The 22,851-nt window shown below is 52.9% G+C and overlaps 1 protein-coding gene across 1 annotated transcript; it reads left to right on the top strand.

Annotated features, from left to right (window-relative positions):
* Positions 1-246: 246 nt before the first annotated feature.
* Positions 247-21,394, top strand: BMF (Bcl2 modifying factor). Its single transcript, XM_055316799.1, is given in 7 exon segments — positions 247-311; positions 313-368; positions 754-792; positions 795-881; positions 3,092-3,388; positions 4,854-5,014; positions 17,389-21,394. Coding segments are annotated over 7 exon segments (807 nt in total). The 3' UTR covers positions 17,491-21,394.
* The last annotated feature ends 1,457 nt before the right edge of the window (positions 21,395-22,851 follow it).

Below are 22,851 nucleotides of genomic sequence, written 5' to 3'. Positions count from 1 at the left end.
TCAGGGCCGTTCCGGGCCTTCCCGGGCTTGCACTCGGGATCGGAATCTGCGCGGACTCCGGCTCTCCGATTGCGTTTCTGACGGGAGCCGGAATTTCGCTCGGCCCCTTGCAGTGTTTCCAAGGGAAGGTTGGTACATTCGTGACGGTCCCTGGCAGCCGCCCAGCCCGGGACTCGGGGCTCCGCTCGCCATTGGCCGCCGGGGGCGTGACGCGCCGGAGGCGGGGCCTCATCAGCTGTTTGCGGGATGCCCCGAGCGGGCGTATTTTGGAAACAATACCGCGCGGTGCACGGTGGCCTCCTCCCGCGCCGGCCCGCCAGCTGCCGCCGCCGCCCTTGCCCGCGCCTCCCGCCACCCGCCGCAGCCCGGTGAGCGCGCGGGCGGCCGGGGGCCGGGCGGAGTTGGATCGCACCTCCTCGGGAAGTGGGGCGAGGAGTCGTGCTGCGCATGGGGGCCCGGGAAGGGTTGGGCTGCGGGCGTGTGGGGGGACCATGAAGGACGGGAGCGCCGGGGTGCGGGAACGGGGCGCAGGACCCTTATCTAGGTGCGCTGCTCCGCGAGGGAACTTGGGGGCAGTAGCATTTCAGACAGCAGGGAGTTGGGTCCAGGTGGGCAGGGGAAGCTGCGGTTCACTGCTGAGCAGCCCTGGGCTCCCGAGAACGGCCCGGCCTCTGGATCTGACTCCGGGGTAGGACAGGGAGTGGGGGGGCGTCCAGCCTCCCTGCGGAGTCTGAAGGCTCCTCTCCTTAACAGCTGGGCTCTTTCCCTCCTTCCCAATTGACTCTGGGCGCCAAGCCCCCGAGTGCTCGTCACGCTGGACCCTGGCGCGGAGCCCTGGCATCACGACTCGGAGGCCGAGACTCTCTCCTGGAGTCACCCAGGTCTGCTGTGTGTCGTGTGGGTGTGTACGCATGTATGTGTGCGTTCCCAGATTTTAACTCCTACGGAACCTCCGAGTGCCTGGCTATTCTCCTAGGAGGAGGAGTCTTAAGTTCAGCATCCCTCTTACAGCCCTTCGGGGCTGAGATGGTTCCAAAGCGGGCTTTGGTTCTCCTTTGCTAGGAATAAAACCTTCCCAGGCAGTGCTCTCAAGAAGTGTGCTCCTCCTACCAGTTTGGACATCACCTCCTCAGCTCAGGCGAAGAGGAGCAGAGGGTCTCTTTACCATATCCCAGTTTACACTTGACTTTGCCTAGCACCCCTCAGGAGGCTCCCACGTACGGAGGAGCCACCTGCAGTTCTTGTGGAGAATGGGTAGGGTCCCCAGGGCTTGCAGAGACACACCCTATGGCTGCATTTCCCCCACAGTCCAGTCCAGGCAAGGGTTGAACTTTGGGGCCTTGCTGGGTGGGGGAGGGGGAGGTGACTGGCTTCAAAGGAAAACCCAAGACAATGACTCCTGCTTGTGATTAGCTTTGGAGGGCCCCCTCTTAGGCTGGGATTGGCAGTCTGCAGAGAGAAGGCTGAAAGTCTGGAGAAGAGCCCCTGCCAGGTGACTGGCAAGACAGTACTTGGTCCTTTCAGCAAGAAACTTTGTTTCCTGGTGCTGATAAGCTGAAGATCTCCTACCCTCCTTTGGGAAACACTTTCCAAAGAACACCATGTGCCTGTTTTGCCATCCAAGCTGGCATCTCCTCACTCACCAGGGAAGAGGGCAAAGATAGGGTCATAGTAGCTCGTGGACTGGTTGGGATGGAGGGAAGGTTGAAACAAGCGCCTGGGAGAGAGCTTGCATTTTGGAAAGCCAAGTTTCTGAATTTAAGTGAGATTCCTTTAAGTATCTTACCAGCCTACAGGCCATTTGGCTTGTTCTTCAAAGGCAAGAAAGAGACTGGGAGACAGAATTCCCAGGGGATCTCTAATTGAATCTGGCAGTGACAAACAGTATCTCTCTGAATCCCAAACCATTCAGGTAGTTGTTGCTTCTGGCTGCCCCAGGGACCCTAACAAGTTCCTGGTGTATGTGTGTGTATGTAGGGGGCTGAGTTGGGAGCTCAAGATGCTGGGTGGCTCCAAGCTCAGATTTCCAAGAACCATCAGGTGGAGCAAGAGGAACTTCTTTATTACCAAGAAACTCCTATCAACAACCTGAGTAGTACAGAGACAGTGAGTGAGGTCACAAAAAGAGGGCTGAATTTCACTTCCTTCTGTGAGGAGGGTTAGACCAATCTCAGGTTCAGTGCCGGCAGGAATGGTAGGTAGACTGTGGGCAAAGAAGATTAAAGTCATGGAGACGAGTGAGTAGGCTGAGCTAGGGGAGGCTGGCCACATTGCTGGATGTTGGACCTACCCTCTAGGCCAAGCTGTGGTGGGCAGATGGCTCTGCTCTGTTGGGAGGCCAATGACTCACTTGGGTCTTTCTGCCCTCTCTCCCAGGACCCACTCTTACCACACCGTGGAGCCGGTTTGTTGTGTTGAGCAAGCAGGGGGTGGAGACTAGGGTAGATCGGCAGCTGGGCGGGGCTTAGCAGGTTTGGAGGGAACCTGGCTGCCCTAGAGTTGCTGGCTTTTGTTTTTGCTGCTGAGCCTGGAGCTCAGTTCAGACTGAAATGAGAGATTGATGGTTACTCCTCAGGGCAGTGAGTGTGTGTGTGTGTGTGTGTGTGTGTGTGTGTGTGTGTGTGTGTGTGTGAGAGAGAGAGAGAGAGAGAGAGAGAGAGAGAGCGAGCACTGTGTGTACAGCCAGTCCCAGCACCCTCTGCCCTCCCATAGCCACTCACAGGGTCTGGTCTTGTTGACATTTCCCCAGGTGTCCTGCATGCTTGTAGCCGTTGATCATACCCCTGCTAGTGCTCAGAGTCAATAGCAGTCAGACTTCATGACCGGAACCACCCTGGGTCAGGAGAAAAGCCCAAGGTGGGGGGTGGCTCCCGGAAGGCCCAGGGAAGAGGTATGGAGCAGTGAGGCTGTCCTCAGCCTTTGGGGCAGGTGTCATCCTTGGTAGTACTTTATCACTGGTTGTCTGTCATCAGTACCTGGCCCTACTCACCCAAATAAGAAGGGGAAGCAGGAAAGAAAAAAGGGGAGGGGAATCCCTCAGCTTTGGCCTGGGTAGAAGCAGCACCCAGAGGCCTGCATTGTGCTCTAACAGGGGAGATGGAGCCGCCTCAGTGTGTGGAGGAGCTGGAGGATGATGTGTTCCAGCCAGAGGATGGGGAGCCGGGGACCCAGCCTGGGAGCTTGCTCTCTGCTGACCTGTTTGCCCAGAGCCAGCTGGACTGCCCCCTCAGCCGTCTGCATCTCTTCCCTCTCACCCACTGCTGTGGCCCTGGGCTTCGACCCACCAGCCAGGAAGACAAGGCCACCCAGACCCTCAGTCCGGCCTCCCCAAGTCAGGGTGTCATGCTGCCTTGTGGGGTGACCGAAGAGCCCCAGCGACTCTTTTATGGTGAGTGCTCTTAGCCTCAGGACTCCTCCCATAGAGACTGGGGGAAAAGAGGGGACTTCCCCTCCCCAAATGTGCACTTTGTTATTTCCTTCCCCAAATTGAACAGCAGGGGCTATTGATTCCTCGATTCTTGTCATTCTGCTTCTCTGCTTGTCATTGCTCTTCACCTGTGCTCCTTAGGCACTGAGAAGGGCAAATTGCTATGCCTGCCATCATTTCTGCCTTTTTGTCCCTTTCTGCAGGGATCCTTGGGTCTGTGGTACCTTTTGGGATTGGAGAGTGGGTACCTGGGCCTTGAGTTTTACATCCTGTGGCCCGTTGAGTGGCCCAGCCTTTTGTGTCCTGGGAGTGATATGCCTTTTGTAAATTGGCCAGTGTGGCCCCAGTGAAGGTTGGGAGATCTGTGTGAATTGCTGTTGACACTGAAGGGAAAAACCCGGCCCTTTCTGGGAGGGGAAGATTCCTGAAGGCAGAAGGTGTCACTTGGGACTTTCTGTGCTTGGAAGGGGAACTAGAGAAAGAGGTTGGGCCTGCCGGGGCTCGATGCCAGTAGAGGGGCTGTTTCCAAGGCTCAATCAGACAAGACCCCTTCATTTGTGGGCTTAAATGGTTTGCTTTATGAGTAACATGCCCTCCTCTGGCAAAGGGACAGGGTTAGACACTTAGTCGGCTTTCTTCTTTTAGCACAATAGCTTATGGAGGGAGGGGAAGGGCTTGGAGACGAACTTGCTATGTCTGATGGAGCATATTGAGAAGACACTGCAGTTATTCCCAGAGGGAGCTGCCCTGCAGTTCTTTTTGGAGTTTGAGGAGATGGATAAGGCCGGCAGGGAAGAAGGAACAGAGGAAGAAGGCAGGAGGCAGGCACCCCTAGCGGTAGCTCGACTGCCAGCACTGGGGTAGGGTGCAGCGCTGGTCTCTAGCTCTTGCGGTCTGGCCTGGGGCTCCTCCAGAGAGGAACTTGGCTATCCAGTGGGTCTGAAGAGTTTGCTCTCCCTAGTTTTAGTACCATTGTCCCGAGCTGTGGGACCCGAGCCCAGCCAGAGGAAAAAGTGAAGGTTTTCTCTTTCTCTGCCTTGCTTTGCTCAACCCAGGAACTCTGGAGAGCTGCCTCCGGTGCTTTTCCAGAGAAGAGCTTCAACCTGCTACTGCATGAAAAATAAATTGTGGTCAAGCATAGCTTGGTAAATAAAGACAGAAGACTGGCAGGTTCACCCACACATACTACTTGTACCCTGGCACTGCCTGTGAATGGAGAACTACAGGGAAGGCTGGGACCATTCCCTCCTGTTCTCTGGATGGCAGCTTTTAGACGCCTGGGCAGCCAGCAGATCTGTCTGTCCAAACCTGGCAGAGTGCCCCGATAAAGGCCTCGGCCCCAGGTCTCAGCAGGGAGCGTCAGGCACCTCGGGGTGGATAGTGGAGTTGTGGAGAATGCTGAGATGTGGGCCCTCTGTCTTCGCAGGCCACGCTGGCTACCGGCTCCCCCTCCCTGCCAGTTTCCCTGCAGGCTTGCCTCTCCTCGAGCAGCCCCCGGAAGGGCAGTGGCAACATCGAGCAGAGGTACAGATTGCCCGAAAGCTTCAGTGCATTGCAGACCAGTTCCATCGGCTTCATATGCAGCAAGTAGGCACGGGGGCGGGCTGGGGCGGGAGGAGAGTCTGCTGGGGCTGGGGGGAGGGGGTGGACCAGGACCTGCCTCAGCCACTCTGTGTCTGCCGGGGCCCCAAGGACATGGTCCCGGGGTCTTGGCCTGGGCTGCTGTGGTTCCCGTGAACTGGGTGGGCCCAACTGTCCGAGCACTCCTGCCCTCTCAGAGCTTCAAGTGGGTTACCTGCCGCCTCTGGGCTCAGGCTTCCTTAGAGCGGTTTGTCCCTCCTGGGGCAGGAAAGCCCCGATCTCTCCTGGGGAATGGGGTGGCTTCCCGCAGCCTCATCTGACACACCATGTCTGCCCAGGCCAGGTGGGGAGATCGCCCCTCCTGGACCTCAGGGGAAGATTCCCAGGGAGCCGCTTTGAAACCGGACAGTTGGGGGGGGGGGGGGCTGGCTGAGGTGCCCTGGGAGCCGGTAACCGAGGCCGCCGCCGCCGAGGGATGGGCCTGAGTGGGGGAAAGTGGTGGAACCGGTTGTAACCTGACACTTTCCAGCTGGGGAGGCTGCTCCTCATTGTCTCCGTCTGGGAACCGGGACCCGGGACTCTGGAGAGCGGACCTCGGAGAGTCTCTCCAGACGGGCGGCCCGCGCTTGGCCGGCAGCCTGGCACCAGCCCCGCCGGGGCGGAGCATCGCGTGTCAGCCGAGCATGTGGCAGAGTCCGTCAACAAAGGCGGCGGCTGGCGGGCTCGTGCTGCAGGAGCCCTCCGTGCCGCGGGCTGGAGGCGCCCGGCCCCGCGGCCTCGGTCTGGGCCGGCCCCCAGGCACTTAACCCTTCCTCCCTGGGCAGCCGTCCAGAGAGCCAGCCCAGGGAGGGACCAGGGAGGGACGGGAGCCCAGGGCTGAATCCGTGCTGGAACGGCGGCCAGGGGAGCAAAGGCACGCCACCTGGAACTGAACACATTCCCTACCTCTGGGGCGGTCCTAGCAGGCAGTGTGTGTGTGTGTGTGTGTGTATCCAGAATCAAGAGAATTCCATCATGATTGGGCAGACCCGGAGTCGAGATGGGTGACACCAGGTGATCACAGTAGGTTTGACTTCAGGGCCAATCCGTTGCCAGCCCCAGGGGAGAGAGAAGTTGTCTTTTGGTCTCCTGAGAACAGACCATCAGGGTTAGATATGGTCAGTGCCTTCTGCCGAGGAGTTCTGAGGGAAATCTGGGGCTAGACCTCGTCCCTGGGTGGGTCTCTCAGCCCCTATTAATCCGGAAGAGAATGTGGCCCTATGCTTAGGTAACAAGGCAGCCTAGCTTCTGGCCCCAGGCTCCAGTCCCTAGTCCCTCCTTTGATTGTTTTCTGGAAACTTGGCTTCGAGTCTCTCCTTAGGTCCTTGTGTGGACTCACTCTGATTCTTGATTTCCGTTTCTTGGCCTCCTTCCTGCCCATTCACTCTTGCCTGGTTATACAGGCCTAGGGCTGAGACCAGTTCCCAGCTCCCAGTCCCAGTGCTGGAGCTGCTGGAGGACACACGGTGACTGGGGGTCTCCTAGATTCATCTAGAGGACTGTCTGGAAGGCAGCCTTTCTCATTCCCGGTAGACCTAATCTCTCTCAACAGTTGTTTCCCATGCATTGGTGAGCCTCTGTAGGCTTGGGAGCAGGCTGTGAGGACAGGACCAGAACATAGCCCAGGGCCCTTTCTTCATGACTCAGTCCTGAAAAGGAGGAGACAGTCTTCATTCCAAGGTTTGATTCTGCTCTTTGCTGCTTGGCATTACTTCCCCCAGGTCAGGGCTGCCTCCTTGAGGGTATCTTTCAGCTATCAGCCAGAGCCACCCTGGCCTGGGAGGAGGAGCAAGCAGCAGAGCCAGAGGAGAACCATAGGCAAATCTCCCCTGCTCTGCACTTGACCCCATACTGGCTCCTGAGGTCCCTGTGTCCCTTGGCCCCCTGGCTGCTGTCTACTCCTGCCTCATAGTAGCAGGAGGCTGGTCAGCTAAGCCTTTCTAGCCCAGAGCTGGTTTTCCCAAATTTTCCATTACAGAGAACCAAACATTTTTGTCTGTGGAATCCTCTTGCTTTTAACCCCGTCTTTCCCTCTAACCCCACTCACGGACCTTCTCTGGGAGCACCTACATGAAAGGCTAGGATAATTTTCTTTCCCTATTCCCTTCCTTTGCAGGCAGAGAAACTGAAGTACTAGGAAGTGGTTTAGGATTAAGTCTCTAGGCTTTGTTGTTTTTTTTTTTTTTAATTTTTTAAATTTATTTATGATAGTCACACACACACACACAGAGAGAGAGAGAGAGAGAGAAGAGAGGCAGTGACACAGGCAGAGGGAGAAGCAGGCTCCATGCACCAGGAGCCCACCGTGGGATTCGATCCCGGGTCTTCAGGATCGCGTCCTGGGCCAAAGGCAGGCGCCAAACCGCTGCGCCACCCAGGGATCCCCAGTCTCTAGGCTTTGAATCCAAGGTCAAGAAGGTCCAGATTTGAATACCCGTTCTACCACCTATAGCCATCAGGAAGGCACTTGACATTGCCAAGTCCACATCGTCCTCTTCTGTAAATTAGAGCTAATACCACAGAATTTTATTGTGAAGATTAAGTGAGAAAATACCAATGAAAGCTCCAGGTACACAGTAGGTACTTGTTAATGCTTGTTTCCTTTTGTCTGTAAGCCTGATCGTCCCTCACATTTGTTCTTGTCAGTTCACAGTACATTTCCCACGCCTCCCATCAGGCTGATCCCTTAGCAGAGTTGCTTCCCCTGAGCTCCCCTCCACCTGCCCTGCATAGAGAAATTTGTGTCCAAGCTGTTCAATTGTGGACCTCGGCCTTGTACATTTCTCCACAAAGAAATGATGGCCATCCCCCATTGTCATAGGCTGAGTTTAGGGAGTGAAGGAAATACAACCCAAGTGGCAGTAAGGTGTTGGGAGGGCTTAGCCATCTCCTTTCTCCTCAGATCTGGGATGGTGTCCCAGGGCCAGACAACAGCCATTGGTCCCTGAGTCCTGTAGGGAGTGTGAGTTGCCACTTTTGGTCCCCAGTTACAGACCCTAGTTATTCTATTTGTGTATCAGGGGAATACTTCTTCCTAGGAGATGTGGAGCAGAGGGGCTGGGAGGTACAATGATGGGGTAGTGTGTTGTAGCATGGCATTTTGGCAAATTGAGTGCATCAACTTGACCCCAGATTCAAAAGGTTGCAAGTTCCACTGGATGTTGGATCTCAGTTTTTGCTGGCCATAAGCCCTCCCAACATACATCCTAGGGAGCATGTGGGGTGGGCATCTAGCCTGGTTACCTGTGTGATCTGTTCAGGGTGGCTCCTCTGGATGGAAGGATTTGAAGGCAGAAGATCACTGCCAGTAAGGCGCTTTTTGTCAGCAGTTTGGGTCTCCAAAGCAACAGGAGAGTTGAATGCTAGGTGATTGGAGGTAAAAGCCTTTCCAAACCCAATCAAATGCCCCACCTTCCTTTGGGTCAGGAGTAGAATGTTCCCCTCTTTTTTTTTTTTTTTTAAAGATTTTATTTCTTTATTTTAGAGAGAGAGAGAGAGAGAGAGTGTGTGTGTGTGTGTGTGTGTGTGTGTGTGTGTGTATGTAGGGGTAGAGGAAGAGGTACAAGCAGACTTCCTGCTGAGCACTGAGCCTGATATGGGACTCAATCTCATGACCCAAGATCATGACCTGAGCTGAAACCAAGAGTTGGACATTCAACTGACTGAGCCACCCAGATGCCCCTGGAAGGTTCCCCTCTTTTTCCTCTGCAGCAAATGTCTGGTGATGTGCTTGCCATGGCCTACCTTGACTCAGGCTCTGTGAAGTTACCTTGGTATTTCTGTCCAGCTTTTGCAGGGAAGAGGAGGTACAGGTTAGCTTCCTCACTGTGCTCATGAGCTGCTGGGGTCAGAAGATGTGGGTTCTGCTTTCATTCTATTCCACCTGCCACAGTCTTCTCCAGCATGGGCCTAAGAATGGGCAGTAGCTTCTGTCCTCCTCCTCTTAGGAAAGTCTCCTATCCCAGTGGCACCACCTTGAAATTTATGGGGGGTATTTCTGGGCAATGTTAAAAAGCCAAGAATAAAAAAAAAAAAAGCCACTGTAGACCATTGAGTGAGTAAAACCATAAGAACATTGGAATTCTTTGAGTTGGAAATGGCTTTTTCAGTTGGACCAGGAGTGGCTTCATTCAGAATAGTCAAATTTGGAGATTCCCTGAACAGTAATTAGACTTTCTGAAAAATGAAATCTGAAGAAAATGTCAGCCACTCTCTAAAAACTATCTTTAATTGCAATATTCCAGAAAGGATCCTATACTTAAAGGTAGACTCAGGTTCAAATCCTCCCTCTGTCACTTACAAGCTTTCTGTCCATAGACAAATCATTTAACTTCTGCACCTCGATTTCTAATGCTTACTTAGCAGAACAGATGTGAAAGCCCGTTGGAGATTGTAGTACCTATAACTATTAAGGTGTGGGCAGTTTAACACTTTGGGAAACGTGCCAAAAGATGATTGTAGGATTTTGCTTGGGCCTGTCTTTATAGTTCTTGGGGAGCTCGTTTGGAAGTCATACCCAGAGTGGTGTTTACATCTGCCAACAGCCTGGATCCTTTGTTCAGGGGCCCTTGACTGCTGCTACCTGACCCTTTGAGATGCCTTCCTTGTTGCTAAGTGGTTTTGGGGGGGCTCAGACTGCGGCTAATGAGGTTGTTCAGGCCCTAGATGTGGCAGCCCTGAGTAGGAGCCCCAGGGCTTCACCTTAGAGTGAGCCCGTCCCTGTGGAGCCAGCCTCTGTTCCAGCAGTGGGAGGTCTACCTAGGAGAGGGCTGGGGGCTGGGGGAGGCTGGGGAGGGCTGCTGTGCGTGAGAGCCAGGCCGGGGCTTCGGGGCCCTGTGTTTGCTCTGTGGCTGGCTCTGTTTATATCGCTCACTATATTTAGCTTCTGAGTCATCAGCGTGGCTGACTAGAGGCCGAGTTCCCCACACAACTCTGCACCTGACTACTCTCTCTTCCAGGAGAAGGGCCTTATAGTTCCGGATAGTTCATTCCCTCCCCACCAAGCTGGGCCTTGGGGATGAGAGTTGGCTTTTTTTCCCCCTTAAGGGTGAAGGGGGTGATGGGAGGAGGGGCTGGGAGAGGTACTAGAAAAGAAGGATGAAGAAAAATGTCTAGTTTGCCTTTTGATCACGTCTGGCAACCAAGAAGGCATGTTCCATGACCAGAATGAGAACAGTCAGTGTATGTGGCGAAGAGGAGGGTCCAGCCTCCTTCCATACTTAGCTTGCCTTGTCCTGCCTAGGGAACTGGCCTCAGACAGGCTGAGAACAGCCAGCTGCTAAGGCTCCAGTTTGGGAGCCAGAGCTCTAGGGTTCCTTTTCCACAGTCTTGTAGACCCACAGCTGGGTCCGGCAGTCCTCCGTCCTCTGTCCCTTACTTATGCCTGGAGCACCCACAGCAGGTTTTTTTCTTGAGTTCTTAAGTTGTCTGATAGTTTGATGGAGCAGTTCTCAGGCTGAGGGAGCCAGAGCCATCTCTGTGGGAGGATAGGTAGGGGCCCCAAAGGCTCTGGGGATCTGGGTGGTGGACACAGCCCTATCCCCTCCCCCATCTCTATTCCCTCCCCCATCCCCCCCCACACATACACACACAGCTGAAGCCAGTGGCCTGCAGTTGCATAGAGGAAACCCTCCTGTCTTCCACTGAGAACCAGTGGCTCCAGGCTACCCCTTCTTCCCTGGAGAAGTGATTGGTGTTGCCATGGTGGTGTGGCTTCAACGTCCTGTTAGCACTACTGGCTGCACTGAGGAAGCTCTTGGCAAGGGGTTATTTTTTTCTTTTTCCGTTTTGCCACGTTGCCTGTTACTCCGGCCGTCTGGGTCAGAAGCATTCTTAGGGCAGTGGGCCACTGGGCCCAAGGGGCTGCCCTGTGGGTTTCAGAATCCCTTGGTCAGCCTGGCAGCCTGGATTTCTGAGCCCAGCCGCCTCTAGCTACCTTGGCCCGTCTCAGAATGAAGAGTCAGGGATTTCCCCAGGACTGCAGCAGTCTGTTTAGAAGATAGCACTCCTCCACCCCTGGACCTCTCTGAGGAAGAGGATGTTGAGGGAGGTGTCGGGGAAGTTAAGGGAGGCCCAGGTTTTCCTTGTCCTCCATGGGGAGTGAGCTGCTCCCTCTAGTCACCAGGCCCATCGCTTTATGTGTATTTTTCTTATTTGATCACACAGCCACCTCCTACTTCTGGACCCGATCATCGCTGTTTTATAGAAAACAGTTTCAGAGAAGGGAGACAGCCCAGCACGCCCAAGTTATGCTGTCAGTGGCTGTGCTGGGAGCCATACAGATCTGATCAGTCCTAAGACTGTAGTCTTCCCACCACCCATCACTGCTTCCAGGCACCTCCTGGCAAACAAGAGCATGAAGGAGGACCCACTTACTGCCCTGACCTGGCCCTGCCTCCCATAAAACTTACTTCTATGCTTTTGTTTTCTTCTGCTCAGATTATGGAATAATCGAGGGCAGTTTACATCTCGCTCATCTTTGTGCCTTTCATAAGCCTTTGCCCCAGTTGGGGGCTTGATAAAAGCTTGCTGAATTGAACAAAAACATCTCCTCAATTTCTTCCAAGTCGAATTTTCCTGAAGTCTCTCTTATCTCTATTCCTGTTCTTGGTGGCAAGGCTGCCCTGCTCAGCCTCCGCCAGGGTGGGTTTAGAGCAGCATGGAGACAAGGGAGAGGTAGGAAAACATCAGTCAGAAGAGAATGTTTCTCCCTGTAAAACAGGGTATGCGAAATTCTGCATTTTAAAGAAACCGAGTGTGGTTTCAGAACATGACCTGAAGTCATCCTTTCAGAGCAGTTTTTAGCTTTATTTCTGTTTGATCTTCAGTTTGCTCTGCCTCTGGAAGGTTTATGTTTTTCTGGTCCACAGCATCCTTACTAAATAGTTAATGATCTGGAAACAATGTCTTTAAACATACTAGGGGAGCAGTTCAGTGGTGATTCTCTTTGAAAAGTTAGTAGTACTTTCCACAGTGTGAATAAATACACTGTAATATTTTAGCAGAAAAACATAGCTATGGAGTTAGAAGACAGGGGTCTGAATAACCCCACCGCCCACCCCCAGTCCCTGCCAACTAATTTGCTTGGAGGGATGTTTCTGAGCCTTTGTTTCCCCATTTGTAAAATGGGATTGATAATATGTGTCCTTCCTGTGTTCCAGATCTTTAGGAAGAAGAAATGGGTAGATTGGAAAGTACTCTCACTATAAGATACTATGAATCGCTGTCTGTTTGGTAAAATTGGCAGGGTTCTTTTCGAGCAGGGCCACAGTATATGGGTGCTCTTTCCTCTAGTCCTTCAGGGGTGAATTATCTTTTGCTGAAGCATCTGGAATACTGGTGACACACAAAGCGCCCAGAGGGTGTGAATTGGATCCAAAGAGAGAGAGGCAGAGGGAGATTCTTATCTGGGGGAAGGGGAGGGAACACTGTGCTTAGGGCAGAGGCCACATGGGACAGTTTGATTTGTGTAATCCAACCTTGTCAGACACCACAGCCAGCTCTTTAAAAAAAAAAAAAAAAAAAAAACAGAAGAAGAAGAAGAAAAGCCTTTTACTAGTTGGGCCTCTCCCCAGGCAAGAGGCTGATACTATCACATCAAGTACATCTTTAGACCTGGCCAGACATCACTTGTTCCCGGCCTCAGACAAGTGGGTTATCTTGCAAGGCTGACTTTTCTGTAGTCGGTCCAGTGTGCATTTGTTAAGTACCTACTGTGTGCCCAGTGGAGGTGACTTGAACCCTTGTCAGCTGATTGCCTTTATCCCCTGACCACAGCAAGAAAGTGGGACCGTCAAAGAAGAGCCCTGGGTCTCTAGTACCTGCCTATGCTGTCTTAACTGAAAAGGATATTTTTATCCACCAGGTTGGATCCCTTTCCCACAGGGCATTCACCTCTCTTTTTTTTTCTCTCCTCTATGCCTGGGTCCCACCCTCTAAACTCTCAGTTTGAGGTCTTCTGGTGGAAACTTCAATCCCAATCACTTCTCGGCCTTTCGGCTAAAATCAAGTGGAAACTTCAATCCCCAGCAGCTCCCCATCCCTTGTGCCTCCATCTCCAATCCCTAAGTGCCCACCTTGACTGTGCCTTCTTAGAACCCCCACTTCTTGCAGGTTTCCGGACTTAGAAGGGTACTCTAGCTAACTCTGGGAGAGGAAGGTCCTGCTCTGAGGGTTTGCACTCACTGATCTCTGGTGCTGTGTTCCATGCTGTACCATGAGCATGAGAGGCCAAGCCTACTCTTTCCTGGTTCCCCTTCCTTCTTCCCTGCTCCTCCACACCTTCTGCTGGAAGGACCCATGTTCTCTGGCATTGTGGTGTCTTTGTGTACTTCATCCTGTTCAGTGACTGTCGATTTCCTTCCTCCTTACTGTTTCTCTCACTGGCCTCCCTTCATGTCCTTTCTCTTTCCTTTCTGGTCAGGCCCTCTTGTGTAATTTTTTTTTTAATATTGTATTTGTTATTGATCAGGACATTCTTTGATAGTTTTGTTAAGTGCTTGGTTTCTTCATGATCAGGGCATTCTTTGATAATTTTGGTGAGATGCAGCTTGGTTTCTTTTCAGAAGAGGGCCTTTCAGGGATTGCCCTGTGGCAAGAGAAGGCTAAGTGGAATTTGTGTGGCATCTGCTTGTTCCCAGAGAAGGGACGACTGAGGCCATGGACTGGTTACCAGGCCCTGCTCTTACTGCTCTCTCAGCTGCCATGCAGCCAGCTTAACTCAGTACGAGGCAGCCTGGTCTCCCGGCCCACCCGGACCCTCCGATAGGCTGGCTGGATTCAACTGTTGGAGCTCGGAATTGTAATCCTGAGGGTAATTGTGGATGACAAACTTCACATCCCAAACCTCAGAATCGGAAAGCACCTCAGTGGTTTCCAAAAGCTGGTCTGTGGCCTGGCTGCCTCAGAACCACCTGGGCAGGATTTACCTCTGGCTTGGCCAAGTCATTATTCTGATGAGAAGAGACTGAAGGAGACTGGAAAAAAAAAAAAAATGAAGTGTTTTCTTCTAGGCTGCAAGAGCATAAGTGATTTTATTTTCTTCCCTCTCACTTATTGTATTTTCCAATTTTTCTACAGTTAACATGTATTACTTTGATGACTAAAATATACAAACAAGGGGATCCCTGGGTGGCGCAGCGGTTTAGCGCCTGCCTTTGGCCCAGGGCGCGATCCTGGAGACCCAGGATCGAATCCCACGTCGGGCTCCCGGTGCATGGCGCCTGCTTCTCCCTCTGCCTATGTCTCTGCCTCTCTCTCTCTCTCTGTGACTATGATAAATAAATAAAAATTTAAAAAAATATATAAAAAAAAAGTTAAAAAAAAAAGTCAAAAGCTTAAAAATAATTAAATAAATAGAATAAAAAATTAAAAATGTCACCCAGAGAGTTTGTTCAATGTACAAATTCCTGGACTGCTTCCCTGGGGATTCTGACCCAGTTGGCCTGGGTGGAACCCTGGGACTCTGTATTTCTAACAGCACCTCAGTGGATTCTGTGACACAGTCAGGTTTGGGAACTGCTGATCTAATACCATGCTTGCATTTCTCTTACAAGGGAAGTGAGGACTCGCAGACAAGCTGGTGGGAATCTCCCGCCTACAGCCAGGTCCTCTGAGTCCTGGCCCAGGGAGCCACCCACCGCCCAAAGTGCCTTGTACCCTGAGGCCTGTCACAGGCAGAGGCTTGGGACTCAGGTTCTTTCCAGCGGTGCGTCTGTGGCCCTGTCTCTGCACCTAGGCATGCCTATGTCTCCCAGCAAGACCTCGGCCTTCCTCTCTGACAGCACGCTCTGGCCCATAGCTGCTTCTGGGTCCCCCAACACCCCCAAATGATGGGACTGAGGGTGCTGCATTGCCCTCATCCCCAGATACCTCAGGGCCCCGTAAGTTACCCAGGCAGCCCCCATTAGGGGCATTTGGGGAAAAAAACTGAGGCATACAAAAATGGGATTGTCCCAGGCCCCACAACATAGAATTGTGATCTCCCTTCCTTGGCCATTGAGCTATTTTGATAGGATTTAGAGAAGAGGAGAAGAAAGGGTCTGCTTTGGCATAAAGAAAGTTGTGTGGTGGTGCCCAGAGAATAATGATAATGGGTAAAGACATTGCTCTAGGGCCAGGTGGTCTGGATTCCATTCAGTCCCTGCCACTTATAGCCATGTGGCCAAGTTCTTGAACTCTCAACATTCTCGTCTGTAAAATGGGGATAATGATATGTAACAATCTCACAGGATTGTTGAGAAGGGCCAAAGGAGTTTAATGGAGTCTCCAAGTCACATGGGGATCTTGTTAAAAATGCACATTCTGAGTCAGTAGATCTACATTTCTAGTAAGCTCCCAGGTGGTGCTGAGACTGCTGGTCCAGGGACCAGCAAAGTCTTCACACTTTGTAGAAGACTCAGAGCCTGACACACTCAGTGCTACTATTCTTGTCATGATTGTGGCTGTTATTGTTACTTGGCCTTTTCAAACAGGCACCTGAGGAGACTTGGAATTCCAGCAGACAGGCGTCTCTGGGGACCAGTCTTTTCCTGGATTTTCCTCCTGTTCCGCCACATGACCTTTGCACCTGTCCCTGGCAGCAGCTGGGGGCGGGAAGCAGGAGGCGGGGTGCCCTGCCAGCTGCTGCAGGCAGGCCTGAGCCTTCAGGTTTTGCAGCTGAGGCTGTTTTCACGCTGCTTCACTCTAACCAGATTTTGTTAAGCCGGCTGTGTTTCCTCTTTTTACTCATCTTTGTTTACAAAACACAAGGAAGCCATCAGTCTCCCGCTGCAGTCTGCCAGGACTCCTCTGTGGCACACCCTGATTTCCCCTCCTGGCAGGAGCTCCAACTCCAGCTTCCTGGATGGTTTTCCAGCCTCCCCTCCTCAGGGGCAAGGGGCACACTGTGGCCCCAGACGAGCGTGGGGTTCACTTGCCTCGGCAGGGCCCTGAGGTCGGCCGCAGTCCACAGGTCACCTCTCTTAATTTTGTGGCCCAAGGCCGGTGGGGGCCGGGGGTGGGGGGGGTGGCTGGAACCTGCACAGGGCCTGGGGGAAAGTCCAGGAGGCCAGGGCCAGCCCTGCCCACAAAGCTCCAAGGGTGTGGGCGCGGGACACCCGGCTCACTTTCCATCCTGCCACTGACTTACCTTGTCCTCATCGTCTGAGATGTAGGGGCCCAGGCAGTGGTTAAAGACAGCCTGAGAAGGGCCCCGGCCTTGCTGTCCCTTCACATGGCCATACTCACTGCGGGGCCCTGCCAGTGACCCCAGTCCAGCCCGTGCTGGCTTTGTCCTGCACACTAGCTTTTCATTCCCCTCTGCACCGAGGAACGGGTGGAGCCCACATCCCGTCCTCCTGCGCTGGCAGACAAAGAGAGGACAAAGGCCACCTCTCCAACACCCCACTCCCCTCGGAGCCTCTGCTGGCCCCCGGGAAATGGTACCTGTGTGGGTGTGGCAGCAGCCCCAAGCCTGTGAGCCTCTGACCCCTGACCTTTGCCCCCGGCTTCCCTGCCTGACAGTAGGACCTGGGATAACCTCCAGAGAGTAGTGTGCATTCTTTGTTTTTGTTTTGTTTTCAAGTATGTTCTTGCTTAACGTTTAATTGGCCCCAGTCAGTAGGAAAGCGCTCCAAGAGGGATTATTTATGGCTTACTGTCAAGAGCAGCTATAAAAAGGGCAGCACTGAGCTGGAGATGCTGGGAAGGGAGAGAGGGCGGGCGTACAAGCGTATGCGTCTGTGTGTGTGTGTGTCTGTGTGTGTGCATGTGTGTGCGTGCGTGTTTGCACTGGATGAAATCAGATTTTTGCTGCCTCAGCAGTGTGGTTTAAATTGAAGATTAACCCTTTGACCTTCACAGTGTCAAATCACTTGCAGATGGAGGCTCCCCCCCTTCCCCCCTTGTTCTCTGTGTTACTTTGGAGTTGGGGAAGAGAGGGGGGCACTTCTTCTCTTTCTTTCTGAAGAAAGTTTGTTGTTCATGCAGCTGAGGTTTGAGGGGCTCAGGAGCCAATCTGATTAAAAGCAGCACTTGGCTAAACTCTGGAAAATCCTGCAAGCAGGGGAAAACGCTTAATCCTCTTGTGAACAGTGCATAAAGAGCCCGGTCTTTTCTTTTTAATGTTAAAACTGCAATTGTTCTTTGGAGAACTCATCTCCTCCTCTTCACCACTCTTCTCACCTCTCCCCTCCCCCCTTGCCCCCCCCCCCCCGCCCCTGTCCCCCAGTTTGCTGTCCTGATAGGATTAAAGTATTGCCCCTAGACACATGGATCTGAACTTTTATTGGGAATGATAAGGAGTCAGGAGTCATCAAGGCTACAGGCTATGTTTAGAAATCACATTTTTTTTTCCCTTTCAGCACCAGCAAAACCAAAATCGAGTGTGGTGGCAGATTCTCCTCTTCCTGCACAACCTGGCTTTGAATGCAGATGAGAACAGGAATGGGGCAGGTCCCAGGTGAGGCTGGGCTGCCCTCTTCGTTCAGGGCACCACAGGAAGGACGTTGGTTGGCATCAAGAGGACTGACACCGTGTCTTATGAAGTGTATTCATTGCTGTTTTTTTGCGTTTGCATTTTAAAAGTGTCTCTCTGTGTACATAAGACATACCCAAGCGGGATATCGTTCCCTGTTCAGGACCTCGACCAGGAGTAAGGGCCTTTGTCAAACACTGTTGAAGTGGAGGCTGATGTGTCTGTGATGTGGGACCTCCCGAGGGCTCTGACACGTCGAGTCTTTCTTGAGCGGTTGTTGAAGATGACTAGGTAGTGATGTGCTCCCGTGAGTGGACTGTAGTTTCTCCCAGGAGCTCGCTGAAGACAGGAGATTGGATGAGACTCCTGGTTCCACCCGCACTATCAGCCTTCCACCATGGATGGCCCGAGATCTGACAGTCACACTGCTTTAATCCCCCAGGGCCTTGGCCAGGGGCTTTCCAGCTGAGCGTGGCAACTTCCACTAGGCCAGTCAGCCAGCTCCATATCTGGGTTCTCCTTTGGCCCAGTCATTGCCTGCCTCAAGGGCTCAGGGATTCTTGCCCAGCCCCTGTCATCTCCAGCAGACCTCAGGGAGGGTTGGGTTTCTCCAAGGACCCCTCAAACATGCCGCAAAATGAACCAAACTTCCGGGTAGGTCTCAAGTCTTACTTGCTCCCACTCAGAGGCCCCGGGATTGGTCGTGAGGTGCAGAACCCTTGCCACCTCTGGCTGCCTGGGATACACTGGGTGTCAGCCACGGATGAGCCAAAGAGCCAATGACCATGCCATAGCCAGCAGCTTGTGCCTTTGTCAGCTCTTCTTTCAAAAGACCCAGCCAACGGACTGCAGGATGACATGGGGCTGGGAAGTGTGGTGGCCATCCCACCTGTGAGAGTCAGCCCTAGAGGAACCCAGACCCCTTGGTTTCCTTGGAAATGACATACCTCCTCCCGCTTAACCCCATTCCTTTTTCACACCTAGTGGGATACAGGAAGAAGCCAGCACTGTGGCTTTGTCAGCTGAAACATGTCTTTTAGAATCACAGGCAATGATTAGAGTGTGGAGCCGTCAAATTTGTCAAATTTGGGTACATGTTTCCTGTCTTCCTTCAGCTTCCAGCTAGTCCCGGGAATATCTTGCTCTGGAGCTCAGCAGGATTGCAGCTGCCTCTGAACTTCCCTTTTCTCCCTGCTGTGGCACTCATGGAGAGAATTTAAAGCAGCCAGGCTGGCAGCTCTGATAGCAGATGTGGGGAATCTGAAAAGACACAGGGAATCTGTTAACTAGACATGTAGAAATTAAATTATACTTTTTGCATATGTAAGAAAAGATAACATTGGTGCTAACATGAAGCAAGGCCCAAAGTAAAGATGGCTTCCTGGGCAGAGAAGACCTCAGGGCTACCCAAGGAAATTGGAGGAGACCACGTAGACTCTCAAACCTGAAGAAGCCCAACAAGCTCCTACAGTTCTACAGAGAGGAGGTCTGCAGGAAGCATTAATCTACTGGATGTACAGTTGGGCAGGTTGTGCACTGCACAAGGGCACCTGCAGAAGAAGATAATGGAAGCTAAAATCCAGCTCATACTCTGCCCACTAGGCTATATGCCCTCATCTTAGGCTACGTCTGTTCAGAGGAAGGGGTGTCGTTCCTAATTTGCACAAAGGTGCCATATGGGCTCACAGCAGCCCTGAGGTGAAGGACCTCAAACTGTATATTAGCCTTTGTTTTGTTCTGCTTGGATGTTCTGGAGGTATTACCTCTTCTTGGCTAGAATTCTGTTCTCAGGGTGTGTACCATGGTTTGTCTGCTAAGAAGATGGGTTCCTGCTTACCAGAAGGAACCCAGGGAACAGGTGAAGACCAACTCGGGGACACGCTGACCATTGTGAAATCCAGCCTTCTTTGTGTGTCTCCACAGCATTTTAGAATGTGCATTGGACATTGTTTTCCCTCTTCTAGACCAAGGCAGTGATAGGCAGGCTGCTGGTGTCTGCTTGAGCAGCACACAAGAAAACCAGGATTATTTCTGCCAGCCTCATTGAACCCCTCTTAGCGGACTTCCCTGCTGAGCTGAGTGAGAGAACAAATAAATGGTCTGGGGCCCCAGTGCTGAGGCAAAGCCACCAGCTTCAGAGATCTTGCCAGGCCCCGGGCAGGATGTCCTGTGGCCTGCTCTGAGAACTGAGCCCAGAGTTTGACAAGCCCACCTGAACGTGGAGCCTGAGGCCAGGGGAGGGCAGTCCGACTGCACTGCCTCTGTTTTATGAGAGGCCAGGAACTCACTCACTACCCTAAGCAAGCTAGGGCAAAATTTAAAACCTCCTCCTTCGCCCTTCCCCCCCAAAACACCCAGGAGGTAAATGGCCCCAGGAAGGAGAGTGGTTCCTCCTGGCTGGCTGTTTTTAATTGGCCTAGTAATCTAGACTGGCCCCTTCCCCCCTCTGCCTGGTGAGTTGGTCTGAACATTCCTCAGGTCCAGCCTCAGGAGATGCATCCCTCCCTCTGGGCCCCCTCTCCCCATCCCCCACCCCAGGGAGCTTGGCTGTCTCTAGTTAGGGGGAGGAGAATCCGATTTGGAGGGAGGAAGACTCTGACCTGGCTCCTGACCTGTAACCAGCTGAAGACTTGTGGAGTTTTTGTGGTTTGCTGAGGGTGAGGGGAGAGAGGGGCTGGAAACCTCACTCTCATTATAGAAAAGCCCTGGAGGGAGGAAGCCTGATATTCAGGGTCAAGACAGGCCCTTCTGATTCAGAACCCTAGAGTTTCTGAAAGCGGATAGACAGAATGAGGGAGAGAACCCCACTCAGGCCAGACATCTGACTCCCTAAGTGAGTTGGAGGACCTGGCCTGGCCTCTCTGCCTTTGCCTGCTTCGAAGTTGGGGCTGCTGGAGAGCTGTCCCTGTGGCCTTTTCCTGCTCAGTGCGAGGGAGAGAAAGATCACCTCCCAGTGACCTCCCCAAGCCCTGAGGGGTGTGGGTCTGTGTCCAGAGCTTATGTGTCAGGCACGCTCCAAGCACTCAGAGGGGCCCAGCTGACTCGTCTCACTGGCCCCAGAGGCCCAGCCTCATCCCGAGGTGGCTCCAGCCTGGGCATGGAATTTTGGGGGGGTTGTTTGGGATGGTCCTGCCTTGACCTCCATTGGGGAATAGGGAGCCACTGCACCTGCCCCAGTCAGCAGAGGAGCACACAGAGAGCTGGCAAGCTTGTGTCATTTGGTGGACTTGAAGAGGGGGTATGGACAGTGGAAAGCAGCAAGAACACAAAGACTCCTGCCTCCACGGCTCTGCGGGGCTTCTGGGAATCAATGTTCAGTCTGGGCTGCAAGAAGCTGCAGATCTTTGGTGGGAGGCTGGACCTTAGCTGGACCTGGTCTAGGAAGGGGATCACTTAGGAGCCCCCGAAGCCTCCTGGGTCCCCTGTGGGCAGGGGGTACCTCAGCTGGTGGGGACTTCAAGCTTTGAGGGAATGACACAAAGCTGAGCTCTTGGTTAGGTGCACCAGCCTTGCAGGCCACAGGGGCTGGGAGCTGGCCCTGGGACGTGCCCTGCCCCACTCCCTGCATGAGTGGCGGCCCCTCTCCCCGCTCTGTGAGCGTCGCCACACCCCCCCCCACAACCCCCCCCTCCCCTGGCTGCCCCATCCCCGGGTCCACAGGGGCTGGCAGGGAGAGACCCAGTGAGAATGTAGCATTTTGTTCAGCCTGGGTTACTTGTCCTGGGTTCTAGGCACCCTGCCTCTGGGAGAGAGAGAAAGAGAGGGAGGGGAACAGGGACCCATTGGTTTTTTTACCTGTACAGAATATTTGGCTTTATGTTCTTCACATGCGTATATGTGTGTGTATATTTTCCCCCTATCAATTGGTACAATTTTTAATAAAACCATTTGAAGCAAAGCTGGCCCCTCTTTTTCAAGGTGTGATGAAAATCCAGGGGGTCGGTTAGGGAAATCGAGTCTCCTGACTTCTTTCTGGCTGCTCTCCTGAGCTACCCCCAGGCTCCCAGCTTTTGTTAGGATGTCCTTTCCCCCCAGGAGTGGAGAAGAGCCATGCTGACCTCATGGGAAGCAGCATGGGAGAGGCCCCAGGAGGTGGAAAGACAGGGGCTTTGGATCCAGACCTGGATTTGGATCCGGTCCCAGCCTCCCCCAGCTGAATGACCTTAAGCAAGTTGTGCCACCTCTCTGAGCCTCCAGCTCTTCCATGTGTACGTCAGCCTTGCCTTCTGCAGAATAGCAGGGTAAGGGTGATGGCACTCTGCAGTGGCAGCCTCCACTGCCCACCATCCCCTCTGGTGTCTGGCTGGGCTGTGGCTTCCTTTTATCAGGGTAGCATCTTGGGAGGTATGCTCCTTGTACGGGACTGCTGGCCTGCCTTGCTCTGCGGATCAACAAGGTGTCTGACTCAAAAGGGTAATTTAAAGCCCTTGGGATGCCTGGGTGGCTCAGCAGTTGAGCGTCTGCCTTCAGCCCAGGGTGTGATCCTGGAATCCTGGGGTCGAGTCCCACATCGGGCTCCCTGAATGGAGCCTGCCTCTCCCTCTGCCTGTGTATCTGGCTTTCTCTCTCTGTGTGTCTCTCATGAATAGATAAATAATATCTTAAAAAAAATAAATAAATAAAGCCCTTGACAGAATTCTGAAAATCCTCAGAAAAAAAAAACCCACTTCTGGTCTTATGCAGTGAGAGGAGGGTCTAAGGGCCAGCTGATCTTATCTGTGCAGGGGTCCCCATGATTTAGAAGGCCTTCAGCTCTCTGAGGGCCAGCTTTGGACTCCAGTTCCTGCCCTCAGAGACAGTGGGAGCTTTGATGTCAATTGTCATGCCTTACCTTTTCATTTTATGGATCAGTAAACTGAGGCCCAGAGAGGGGATATAATTTTCTATTTGGGCTCTTTAAATAGCTGAGTCAGTTACCCCATCCACCTAGGTTTCCATCTGGAAATTGTAGTGCTCTTGCCCAGATCTTCAGGGAAGCCAAAACTTGTCTATTTTTAATGCCAAAGAACTGCCTCCTATCCTGTAAAACATGGCACTTTTGACCAGTCTATATTTGGACAGAGAGATTTATTTTTACTGGAGTGTGGTAGAAGCGGGGCCTGGTGCCACATCCGGATGTTATTGTACATTGCACGTGCTGGGTTGCAGTCGAGCCCATTAAGCAGCTCCTAGGAGATACACAGGGAATTAGTAGGTGATTGGTGAGAGTAATGCCTTTCAAGTCATCCGCTGCTACTTTGGGTAAGGCTGTGCTCCGTGGCCTGCGGTGGCTAGAAACCTCAAAGCTCACCCATGTCCCACCTTCTCCCTCCCTCTCTCTCTCTGATCCCTCCAGACGAACTCCCTTGAG

This window comes from Nyctereutes procyonoides, unplaced genomic scaffold, assembly GCF_905146905.1.
Source record: "Nyctereutes procyonoides isolate TBG_1078 unplaced genomic scaffold, NYPRO_anot_genome, whole genome shotgun sequence".
NCBI lineage: Eukaryota > Metazoa > Chordata > Mammalia > Carnivora > Canidae > Nyctereutes > Nyctereutes procyonoides.
The sequence above is the reverse complement of the archived record's forward strand: the minus strand, read 5'-3'. Positions and strand labels throughout refer to the sequence as shown.